Raw genomic sequence first — 12,325 nt, 5'->3', positions numbered from 1 at the left:
GTCGGTCTTTCCTACTGTTTTAGTTTGTCGAGAACTTTCTGCTAATTCTGCTTTCTCGCTTCCCATCATCTATAATCTGACCAGCTTGTCGCATATGTTCTATCTCACGTTACAGATGAAAATCCTGAAGGGGACCAAACTGAGACCTCCTTCTGGTTTTCGAGAAAACTGTGCTGTCACCAGCATCCTCCTGGACCCAAATGCCTGGCGTGAAATAGCCTTTGCTGGCCCCCAACCCACCCCAGACCTCAGAGCTGGTGCCTCCCAGCTGCTACCCACCGGAAGCTGCCACAGCCCACTCCACACTCTGGTGCTTGCTCTGTCCCCACACTGAGAGGCATCCACTCCCCAGTGCCCTCTTCTGGCCGATCCCTGGGGAGCACGGAGAGGGAGGCCTCCGGGCAGGAGTACCAATCCTGCCACCAGCGGCCAAATGCTGCCCACTGACTCCTGGGGGCAGGAAGCCCCAGCCTGCCCCTCCGGGTGCTGAGGGTTGGGGAGCCAGGCCTCCCAGAAGCCTGACAGCCGAGGCTGTGCTTCCAGACCTTTAGTTCAACTGCAGGAGGCTGAGCGAGCCGGGGGCCCTCTGGGAAGTGCGAGGCGGGATAGCTCAGGCAGAGAGTGTAGACTTTGGTGTCAGGCAGACCCGGGTTAGATCTTGCTAACTGTGGGACCTTAAACGAGTATCTGCCACTTGCTGAGCCTCAGTGTCCTCAGCATAAAATGGAGACAGTAAGAGAACCTACCTCAACGAGTGTTGGAAGGATTTGGGTCAAATCCTGCAGGTAAAGCATTTCCCATAATGCCTGGTCCTGGGCGGGGTGCAGACCAGAGGCCCCCTGGCTCCAATACATTGAGCAGCGGCCATGGTTAGCTCTCAGTATTAGCTAATATTATTATTCCTAAGGGCTGTGGGGCAGGGAGGCCCTTTCATCAGTCTGGAGTATTCCCATGAATCAACTTTTGTGAGGGGGATGGTCTAAATAGATGCTATATCGTGATCCTTGGGGCGACATCACCCCTGCCACCTAACTGTGCCCAATGGATGTTCCCCACTTCCTTTAGTGGGAAAGACACAGGGACCAGATTCAAAGTTCTGGTCTGGAGCCAGGCTTAGTCCTAAGCTGAGCAGACGGCACCCTGTCTCACAGAAAAAGGCTTTTCAAAAGAGGGTGTCTGGGAGCAGAGCTAACAGGCCCTGAGGGAAGGAGGGAGCTCTTATTTTCTATGGACCCTTAGTCCCAAGGGTGGGAAAGGATATTTCATGTGACAAGCAGGGTTTTGGTGACTTTACCTGAGGCCTGTTGCTTTTACATGCATCATCCAAATGCTTGTGCCACAGTATTGCATGAAACCGGGAACCAGTCTGGAACTTGTAAACATTGCCTGACGGGCAGAGAAACTATTGGTTAGGAAGAGGGAGGGCACCCGGGAGGGTCTGCCCGTGGCTAGGGCATGAAGATAAACGTGAACATAGGTTAACTAAACCAAGGAAGGTCAGGAGCAGTCCAGGGCAAGCTTGAGGCTGGCAGAGGCAGAACTTCTGGTGCCCCTGGGCTCTCTCTCTGGACCAGGGCTCTTAACCATTTTGGGGGTCACGGTGCATTTGGCTCTGGTGAAGTCTGTGGCCCCTTCTCAGGATAATGCTTTCAAATGCATAAAAGAAAATACAAAGGATATCAATACCACTGGAATACAGTTATCAAACTACCAAACAACGTGAGTGACACAGATATACCTGGGTTTCTCTATGAACCCACCAATAACAAGACCCAGGGGCAGGTCTGACACGGTACTGTAATTCCAGAGAGATGAGTAGAAATGCCACTCTGAGAAATCTGCAATAATATGTGATAGGAAAACATCTGTGGTTTTTCTTGCAGACAAAATCACAGGTGTTGTGAACGTTCTTGTAGTTTAATGCTCGTAAATAAAGGCGTGAGAGGCCACAGAAAACCAAGATGTAATTTTTTCCCCACTCAAGTTCACAGATCCTTTGGATTTATCCACAGACCCTGGCCACCCTCTGTGTCATACTGCCCTCTGCTTGGGGACAGTGCTTTCCTGGGGGCTAAGGCCCAAGAGTGGCCTGTGGTCCCTGTGGCCATATGGTCCTTAAGTCAGGCTCATGTAGGCACACAGCCTTTACTTCCTCAAGAAACCTCTTCTAATCCAGGCCCAGAGCCTTGAGGAAGAAATTCCCGTGGTAACCAGCCTGGGATGCCCTCTGATGTGTGTCTAACTGTGTGTGGATTCAGTTGCTCAGACCTGGAGCAGAGAACTTGGCTCCTCTCTCCTCCGCCCCCTGGGCCCCTTGAGGTTGGTGCTCCTTTACTGCCCAGCTAATGACATTAGAACCCTGCCAGTCACGGGTGGTCTGTCTCCTGCAGCAGCTGTTACCTGGGAGCTTGTTAGATATACAGAAGCTTGGCCTCCACCCCAGATCCGCTGAATCCAAATCTGAATTTTAACAAGATCCTCAGGTGCTTTTTAAGTACACGAACTTTGCACTAGAACATTCCTGTGAGGATGTGAAGATGCTCGGAGACTTTATAATCCCAGCGACTTTGCCTGGCTAGAACCCAACACCCAGGCATTTCAGGGTTTTGTCATGTGACGTGCGCCACCAGGAAGATTAGCATGGCCCATTCTGGTTTTTTTGTTTTGTTTTTGTTTTTTTTTTGAGTATAGTTGACACAAAATGGTACATTAGTTTAAGCTGTACAACAAAGCGCTTCAACGAGTTTATACATTATGCTGTGCTCACCACAGTGTAGTTATTAGCTATCACCACACAACACTATTAAAATATCATCGACTATATTCCTTATGTTGTGCCTTTTATTCCTGTGACTCATTCATTCCGTAACTGGAAGCCTGTGTCTCCCACTCCCCTTCACCCATTTTGACAACCCCTTACCCCTCTCTCCCCTCTGGCACCCATCAGTTCATCCTCTGTATTTATAAGTCTGATTCTGCTTTTTTTCTTCTAGATTCCACATATGAGTGAAATCATATAGTATTTGTCTTTCTCAGTCTGATTTATTTCACTTAGCATAATACTCTTTCGGTCCATCCATGTTGTCACAAATGGCATGATCTCATCCTTTTTTATGGCTGCATAATATTTTTCTGGTGTGTGTGTGTGTGTGTGTGTGTGTGTGTGTGTGTGTGTGTAAGACACCTTCTTTATCCATTCATCTACCAAAGGACACTTAGGTTGCTTCCATATCTTGGCTATTGTAAATAATGCAATAAACTTTAAACATAGGGGTGAATTTCTTTTTGAATTAGTGTCTTCATTTGGGTAAATACCCAGCAATGGAATTATTGGATCATATGTATTTCTATTTTTAATTTTTTGAGGAACCTCCATACTGTTTTCCACAGTGGCTGTACCCTTTCACATTCCCATCAGCAGTGCACAAATGTTCCCTTTTCTCCACATCCTTGCCAATACTGGTTATTTCTTGTCTTTTTTATTTTAGCCATTTGACTGGTGTGAGGTGATATCTCATTGTGGTTCTGATTTCCGTTTCCTTCAGAGCGTGGCCTATTCTGAATGTCCAGTGCAGGCAGTGCTCCTGGACAAGATGGTGCCCAGAACCTCTCCTTCTACCCGACATGGTCATGGAGGAGGGGTGGAACCAGGAGGGAAATGGAAGATGGCCAGACAAGGTAAAGTTGGGGCTTTTGTAAAAAGGCTCTTCTCAGATTTGGCCTTGGACTAGGATATTGTGAGAGTCTCACAGCACAGGTGATGTCAGGGGCATCCCTGAAATCTCCCAAGACCTGAGACCCTCCCAGCCACGTGGTCCCTGCCTCATGCAGGGTTATATTATTTATTCCAAGACCCCGAGGCCACAGCTCCAAAGGTGACGGGCCCCAGTAGCCACAGGTGAGGCCACAAAATGGTTCCTGGAGCCACGTGCCATGCCCACTGCTCACTGAACACACTGACCGCGATCTAAGCAGTTTTTTCATGGACTAGTGAGGGGACCCTCTGATCACAACCTAAAGCAAAGGGAAGGCAGCAGCCCCCAAAGTTCCTACTGTTTCAAAATGTACATTTAGTAGGAGAGGAAAACAGGGTAGGGAGAAATGGTGGGCACCTGGCCCCGGGCCCGCTGCCTACCTTTGTCAGGGTTATTCAGCTGGAAGATATCGGGGTGCTCGGGGTCATCAGGAAGCTGCACCATCCAGCCCACAACGGAGACCTTTTTGCCGGGTGTGGATTTATACTGGGGAAGAACAACAGCGTAACCAGGAGGCCCATGCCCTCCATTCCCCTGCATCGTCTCCCCCAGGAAGGCTGGGGGGCCCGGCGAGGTTCCTTCCCACCCCTGCCACCTCCCCTGCCTCCCTCCGCCCCTCCTCTGCAGGTCATACTACACGAAGTCCCAGCATGGAAAGTCCTTTCATGGGACTTACGTGTTTTCTGTCCGTGCCCCGCAAGGACTTGGCTCCGTAGTACAGGAGGGTGGATCCCGAGAGGATGACCCAGTACCTGGTCCACGAGGAAAGCTACAGAGGAAGGGGAGGCAGAGTGACACCCCAGCAAGTAGTGGGGAAGTCCCCCCTCCCTGTCTGATTACAGACCCAGCCCCGTGGGTGGAAGGGTGCTCCCCTCCCCCCCCCCCCCACCCGCCTCAAGCCAATGCCAGTGCTGGCCTCACCTCCTCACCTCTTCCCTGGCCACTCACCCACTAATGTCACTTCTACCCAGGGCCTAGAGGAGGGAGACCCTCCTCATCCGTGCCTCCGAACTCCTCAGCCCTAAGCCCTACCTCCCCTCTCTGGCTCCTTTACTCAGAGAGCCTTTCGTTTCCTAGCTTAAGGCTTGTTAAGAGCCAAGGCTTAATTCCTACGTATTGAGGTAACTTGGGCCCAAGAATATCCTGGGGAAAAATATTTTTATTTTTTACTTTAAAAAATTTTTTATTTATTTTTTTAAATGTTTATTTACTTTTGAAGGGGGGAGGGGCAGAGAGAGGGAGACAGAGGGTCTGAAGCGGACTCCACGCTGACAGCAGAGAACACGATGTGGGGGCTCAAACTCAGAACTGTGAGATCATGACCTGAGCCGAAGTCGGACGCTTAACTGATAGAGCCACCCAGGCGCTCCAGGGAAAAACATTTTTAAAACCCAGACATGCTCAGCCATCGCCCAGCAGAACCATGATACCCGCACTGGGGTGCTCTGGCTGAGATGGAATGCCAATGCTGTGCTGACCCTCTCGAGGGCAGTACCAACCTAACTCCAGGGCTCTGCCAGCTTCCACTTGCCCTCATCACAGCCCTGGCTCACCGCACGCTCACTGTGTGCACGGCCATGCGTGTGACCTTCTTGCCGAATCCTCTAGGACACAGACACTATTTTATCCCAATTTACAGATATGGGAACTGAGGCCCTTGCCCACTCAGTGGCACAGCCAGGGCTGGAGCCCGGGGCCCTCACTGATGCCCCGGCCGCCTCCGGATGGAGGGCTGTCTGCACTTACCGCGGGCTTCCGTCCTTCCTTGAGCAGAGTTTTCCTCCTCAGAGGACCCTCCATGGTGGGCACGGCGGCTGAGCTCCCCAGCGTACAGATGCACGGGCCCGTGGGGCTGAGGGGAGACCACCAGTCAGACGCTGCCCTGCAGGAGCTGGGGTCAGGCACCCTCTCCCTCCCAGGTCCCCACTGCAGAGTCCCTGATCCTGCGCCAGGCCAGAAACTCAACGCTGTCAAGAAAAGGCCAGGGAGGGGCCCCTGAGGCCTTGCAGCTTGAAGGAAGAGGGGCCAGGGCAGCCACAGCCGCAAACTTTCACCTCCCTTGTCTTTGGGGGCCTGCAAGGCCCGAGGCTTGGTGACCGAGCTCCCTCTAACCCAGGCCCCAGCAGCACCCGCCACCCTGTCCTGAGCTCTGCGGTGGCTTCCTCCTGCCTTGCCCCTGTGCTCCCACCTTTGTCTGGGGCCTATGCAGCCCCTCCTTGTGTGGGCAGGAGCCTGGAGGAGCAGTGGGGGAGGTGGGGGTGGAGTGAGGAGCGGGGAGGAGGACAGCTGACCAGCCCTGCACCTTTGCCTCAGGGCTCCCTTCTCCCCCAGGGCCGCAGGGTTTCAGGCGCCACCTACAGGTGAAGGCTGCCAAGTGCAGCTCTGGCCAGGACCTGTGCCCTGGGCTTCACACATTGGGTAGCGGGTAGTGGCTTTACTCACTGGGCAGGCGCCTCCCATGGGCATCTCCCTCAACTTGGCGCCTTTCCTCAAGCTGCTTTTTCTCCACGTGCGTGTGAATGGCACCGCCGTCCACCTGGCGGCTTGAACCAGGGACCTGGGGTGTTTCTCCACTTACCCCTCCGCCCCTGCAACCTACTGAATCCCAAGGATGCCCTGATCCCAAGTCCTACATATGCCTGACTACCCCTCTCAGTCACCCTGCCCGCCCCCGCCCCCCCCCACCTTAGGCCAACTTGGCTCTTCCTTTGGACAACTGCCCAATGCTCTGCCCCGGCCTCCCTGCGGCCCCTCCTGCCTTCCTCCTGCACCCTCTCCAGCTCTCCATGCCTCTGGCCAGGATGACCTGGTCTTGCCACAGTCTGTCACCTCCCCCCAACCCTGCTCGGCCCCACCTCTCCAACCTCATCTCCGCCCCTCCCCCTCTCATTTCTGACAACACTGACTCTCCTTCATTTGCTTCGGCTTGGGGCACTCTTATTATCCCTACACCTCCCCTCCCTGTATTTGCTTAATTCCTATCAGTCTTCCAGTCGTTTCTCCAGAGAGCCCTTCCTTGCTCCATCCCACCTCCACCCTGGGACCATCAGTCATCCGGGATTATCCGTTAGGCCTGTTTCTCCTGTGGCAGCGGCCTCCCGGGCCAAGGCAGAGGCCACGTCTGTCCCATGAGCAACCTCTAGCACAGTGTGTGGCCTCCAACGAGCAGCCTAGAGCTGTTCGTCAAATAACTGAACACACGAATCAACGAATACCTGTACACGCAGCTCCGGGTCCGGGGAGAATTCCGAACTGGAACGCGCCAGTTGGGCCCCAGGGTGGCATAGAGACGTCCCCTGCTTCAGAGGAAAAGGGTGGACTTTTAGCAACAGCCCGGAACAACCAGATACTCTGAGGAAGCGAGGGTATCTCACACCCTGCGGTCATTAGCTCGGGAAGCTTCAACCCCAACTCTTCCCACACCTCCTCCGTCATGCTACAGGCACATCTGGGGCACATCTGGAGCCCCTAGAGCCTCCGTCAGGGCCAGTTCCCAAGGCTCCAGGTGATTCTTTCCTTAACTAATTAAATGTTCACCCCTCTTCCAGTGGCAGGGGGTGACTAAAATCAGGGCACACCCACTTACCCAATGTGAAGCTGACATATTTAACAGAAAAAAGCAGGAAAGCCCAAATGTTCCATGGCTAATCCAGCAAAAAGGGCGCACACAGCGACAGAACTGTGGGCAGTCTTGCACGTTGGGCCTGGGGGGGAGGGCCTGGAATCTCTCCACAGGCTACCCCTCTGGCTTCTCAGCTCCTCTCTCTCCTGGAGTCCCCAGCAGGGAGCCCTTGCAGAGGAAGGCGCAGTTTCCAGAGTAAGCAGGGAGCTTAACCTATTTGGGGGGAGGCTTCCATTTTTCTTCTCTTCGTCTTTTCCTCCTTCAGCAGAATGACTTCTTGTGTCCACTTGGTCCTCAACCTTCTCACCCCTGCAGCATGGTCTCTCCCTGGGCTGTAGCATTCCTTGCCCATTGGCTAAACAATGATGTAACCCAATTTATAGTCAGACGGGGTGGAGACTTCCTTTTCAAATATACTATTCTCTACTGCCCATCCTCGGTTGCCGCGTGCTGCCCCGCAGCTCTGGACACCTGGGGGTGGCGTGGGACATCATCATTCACTCCAGCAGGTGCGTCATACCATAAGTGAGCTCCGGTTCCTCCAAGAGAGGGTGGCGTTGTTCTCTGCGCCTCCATCCTCTGCTTGAGAAGGACCTGTTCTTGAGGAGCATCTGGGTCTGCTGTGCAGAGGCCCAAGTTCAGGGCTCGTGGGAGTCTGAGGCCTTCTAGGCCAACTGCTCTGGGACCCTGCTCCTTCTGCCCAACAGCTACTCCTCTTCAGGAGGTAAAGAGCCACAGCATGTGCTTGGCCCCTCAAGTCCTCAAATGCAATGGATCTCAGCCTTTCCCCACCACCCCTTGGTGACAGATGATGGTCAGAGGCTGACCCCGCCCCTGCCCCCGCCATGAACTGTGGCACAGAAGAGGCCCTGGCATGCCCAACTCCCAGCCCACAGACCGACGGTTTCCTCCCTCTCTTCCATTCAGAAAGAGGCTTGCAATGCAGTGAGTGAGCGACATTACAGGTCATGATGAATCTGCTCTCACTTATGAAAAGCTTCAGTACTTTCACCATTACTGGGAACACTACTGCGTACCTCACAGCTGGGTGTGGCACTGTGACATGCTACCACCCCGTGCTTAAGTGGACTGCTGGGAGGGCTCGCTATGGGCTGCCTCCAGGGTTGCTTTCCTCCACAGCCACCACCAGAGATTTCTTATGAATTGGGGCAGAGTGTGACAGTGAACCTTTCTGCGATGACATTCCTTGTGCCAGGAAGACGTCTCCTCGCTTGATCTGGAATCCTGCTCTGAACCACCACCTGTCTGGAGTTGGAGATGGAGCCTCCCTTTCCAGAGCTGGGTCCTCTGGCCTCTTCTTCTCCACCTTTCATCTTGTGGGTCTTTTTGCCCTGGTACCCGAAGAAAATGTGTGATGACAGCAGGCTGTCCCCAGTGACTGGCAGTTCCACCAACAGGGGGGTGTGGCTGCCACTGCTACCTTCCCTCTGTCGTGCTCTCCTTTCTGAGACTGTCCATGGCTGCACACTCAATAGATGTCTGTAGGACTGACGCTTGTTGATGGAGACCCTTAAACCAACATCTTCCAACCAGCCTAGCCTTGTAAGCAACCTCTCTTCACATTCTTTCTAAGGGCGCGGGGTGCCCCCTGGTGCACTGGACTGGTGGGGAGTGTGGGGGCACGGAGATCACTAGTGAGTGGGGGGCTCATATGTGCAAGGCTGTTACACTCACCATCTCACTGGAGCTTTGTTTAAGTTAAGCACATTATCTTCCCCAGAATAGGGAAACTGAGGCTCAATGATGTGAAGACACTTGACCGAGGCCTGAGCCTAATAAACCAGGACCGGACCCTGTTCTGTCTGGTTGTATAGCCCAAGCTCTTCCCACACCCTTCAGGGTCACAGGGAGGCCCAGATGTCACGTGTCGGGGCTCTGCCACAGGCACTGGCTCTGCGTGTGGAACTGGCACCATGTGGGTGGCTTCTGGGTGCTCTCCCAGAGGTACCCCTCCATGTAGGTCTCTGCCACAGCTCACACTGATCGGGCTCTGTCGGTGTCCATGAGACTGGACGGCCACAACAGTCTTAGGCCCTAGATCTCCTTGGGTAGGACCCTTCCCAGGCCCCTCGTCCCTTGGTCTCCGCACTGGAGTAAGCTTCTGGTGGTTTTGGCTGACGGGCACGGAAAGGCAACTGCTTACCATGAGACACGCCGCTCCTCCCAACTCTGTGAAGGGTGCTATTCCCACCGTGACTCAAGTGAGGAACCTGAGGCTCAAGGAAGTGAAGCCACTCATCCCACCCCACTGGCCTGTCATTAGGGATTTAGGGATGGAGACGCAAATATTAACAAAGGGAGTCTGGCTTTCTGGTATGAGTAGACAGCTTATGTCAGTCAAGCTCCTCCAAGTGGGGGAAGTCAGAGTCTGCTTCCCTGGAGCCTGGGGGAGTGACCCTGGCCTTGAAGGGCAGTGTAATGGTGAATTTTCTTCAAGGCCAGCTTTTAGAATAGTTAGGGTTGTGGTGGCCACCTTTCCTCCCAAGATGAGCCCCGTACGCTGGAGAGGGGGTTGTGATGGTTGGGTGATTCTGGTCAGGCCCAGGCGGGCTAAAATCAGCACGGAGGAGCTAGGGTCTTCAGCCATTGGAACCAATCTGATCACTGCCCCGCTTTGCGAAGATTTGTTATTTTGAATGTTCAGGGACAGAAATGCAGAATGAATGAGCATTGTATCTGGTGAGCTCAGAAATCAGGGAGTTTCTTGGACTGACATGGCTCCCACTCCAGAACCACAACTTTCCTGGCATGATGCTGGAGCAGAATGTGGCTAAATGGAATGTATTCCAGGAAAGCCATTTTACAGTCTCCTCTGAGGGGTGGATCTTGGGTAGTGGTGGGGAGGAGGGACGCAGGAAGCAACCCTACTCACGGGAAGTCTGGTCTGGGGAAGATGTAGGATGACAACCAAATAAAACACTTCAGTCCCAAGTGGTATGCAAGATGATGATGATGATGATGATGATGATAGTGATAAGGATGATGGTGATAATAAGGATGGGCTGATGAGGATGATGGGGATGATGGAGATGGTGGAATGATGGGATGATGGGGGTGATGGGGATGGTGGGGATGGTGGGGATGATGGAGATGATCGGAGTGATGGGGATGGTGGGGGTGATGATCGGGGTAATGGGGATGGTGGGGGTGATTGGGGATGATGGAGATGATCGGGGTGATGGGGATGGTGGGGGTGATGGGGATGGTGGGGGTGATGGAGATGATCGAGGTGATGGGGATGGTGGGGGTGATGGAGATCATCAGGGTGATGAGGATGGTGGGGGTGATGGAGATGATGGGAGTGATGGAGGTGATGGGGATGGTGGGGGTGATGGAGATTATCGGGGTGATGGGGATGGTGGGGGTGATGGAGATGATCGGGGTGATGGGGATGGTGGGGGTGATGATGGGAGTGATGGGGGTGATGGGGATGGTGGGGGTGATGGAGATGATGGGAGTGATGGGTGCTAGGCAATGTGCTAAGTGCTAAGCAGTATTTGTTCCTTATCTTGTCTAATCACACTGTCATTTTTCTGTCCTAACAATTAGGAACACTGTTAGGCAGCACTCTTCTTCTCCCCACCTTATAGATGAGGAATCTGAGGCTTGGAGAGATGGAGTAACTTGCCCAAGGTCACAGCACTAGGAAGAGGGAGAGCGGGTAGTGCTATTGAGGTAGAAGCAACCAGGGTCCCACTTGGGGCAACAGCATCATGAGAATTCAGATTACCCAAGGCAGGTCTGAAAGGCCTCTCCTCCGCACTAGTTTTCTAGGTACACATTAGGTGGTATCGTGGGGATTAAATGTCCTAAAGCTGGTTTAGGAGGTTGGGGAACGGGAGAAGTCCTGGATCATAATTACACTGGGGCCTCAGTAATCTTATCTTAGCAGAAGTAGGCTTCTCCGCCCATTGTTCTGCCCCAAGCGCGCAGAGCCCCTTGAGGCAGGCATCTGCCTATGGAAGGGCCCAGGAGATGCTGTTCATCAACAGTGTCCCCCCGCACCAGCGAACCCTTAACGGGAAGCCATCCCCTTAGGCCAGAGCTCGATTCCAACCTCTTGCTGAGGATCCACCCTCATCTGCAGAGAGGAAGCCGCCAGTCTGCGTTCTGCTGGGCCCTAGGACATCCCTTCTAGCCGTACTTGCTAAAGGCCTTTTACTGCCTATGAGTCACTCACTCACTCACTCTTCTCTGGGCAATGTCCCTGATCTGAGTGGGTCCCTAGGAGCCATATCCATACTGCATGTTTATCTACTCGTACTGAGTGGATAAAACAACACTTGACCCAAGCCAGGCCAATCAGATTTTCTCTCATGACAACTCAGAACCAGATTTGAGACACGGAAAGTCAGGCTCTGTGGCTGGATGAAGGTATAACGTGTAAACCTGGGAGCTGTGAGGTGTCCGTCTTCCCCTCTGTGAGCTGAAAAGTCTAGAAATCGGTCTGCGGGGAGAGAGGGGACTGTGGCAGATGTGCACGGAGACGGATTGATACAAGACGGAGAGTCCTCCCATTTTCTAGGACCTGAGTCTGAGGGGTTGTAGGTACCGGGCAGAGAGGTCGTGGGCTGAAAGTTCTCAGCTACTTGGGAAGCCACAGCAGCTAGTGGGCACGGCCTGGCCCTCATCTGCCAGGGCCCCAGGACGAGGTCAAGCCAAAGGCCCAGGGACCACTGCCAGCTGTTCTCTCTCCAAGGGGTCTGAGCTCCTGGGTGGAGCCTCATTTTCCAGACTTCAGTGTCTGCTGCTGAAAGTGAGGCAAGAGATGTTATCTTTGGGGGGAAACCGAAATCAGAAGCTTGGGACATCGTCCCACTGGGTTGCCCCAGGAGGCAGAGCAGCGGAATGGGGGTACAGAACAAGACAGATGGGGGCTGGGGGAAGCAGACCACGGGGTGGGTGGGTGAGGGACACGGGCCTGGAG

General features: G+C 53.7%; 1 protein-coding gene across 13 annotated transcripts in view; it reads right to left on the bottom strand.

The window, feature by feature from the left end:
* The window catches only part of RALGPS1 (Ral GEF with PH domain and SH3 binding motif 1), a 311,034-nt gene that overhangs the window by 3,685 nt on the left and 295,024 nt on the right, over positions 1-12,325 (bottom strand). For 11 of the 13 annotated variants that reach the window (XM_078436478.1, XM_081790947.1, XM_078436474.1 and 8 more), the window contains 5 exons: positions 6,971-7,054; positions 5,502-5,607; positions 4,432-4,524; positions 4,136-4,241; positions 1,295-1,386 (listed from right to left, as the gene is read on the bottom strand). In XM_078436478.1, coding sequence (XP_078292604.1) covers positions 1,295-1,386; positions 4,136-4,241; positions 4,432-4,524; positions 5,502-5,607; positions 6,971-7,054 — 481 coding nt within the window. The remainder of the gene's footprint in view (positions 1-1,294; positions 1,387-4,135; positions 4,242-4,431; positions 4,525-5,501; positions 5,608-6,970; positions 7,055-12,325) is intronic. The other 2 variants (XM_081790943.1, XM_081790946.1) reach the window with 1 other exon arrangement.

This window comes from Panthera onca, chromosome D4 (genome assembly GCF_046562875.1).
Source record: "Panthera onca isolate mPanOnc1 chromosome D4, mPanOnc1 haplotype 2, whole genome shotgun sequence".
NCBI classification, from domain to species: Eukaryota; Metazoa; Chordata; class Mammalia; order Carnivora; family Felidae; genus Panthera; species Panthera onca.
Note: the sequence above shows the minus strand (reverse complement) of the source record. Positions and strands in the feature narration are given on the sequence as shown.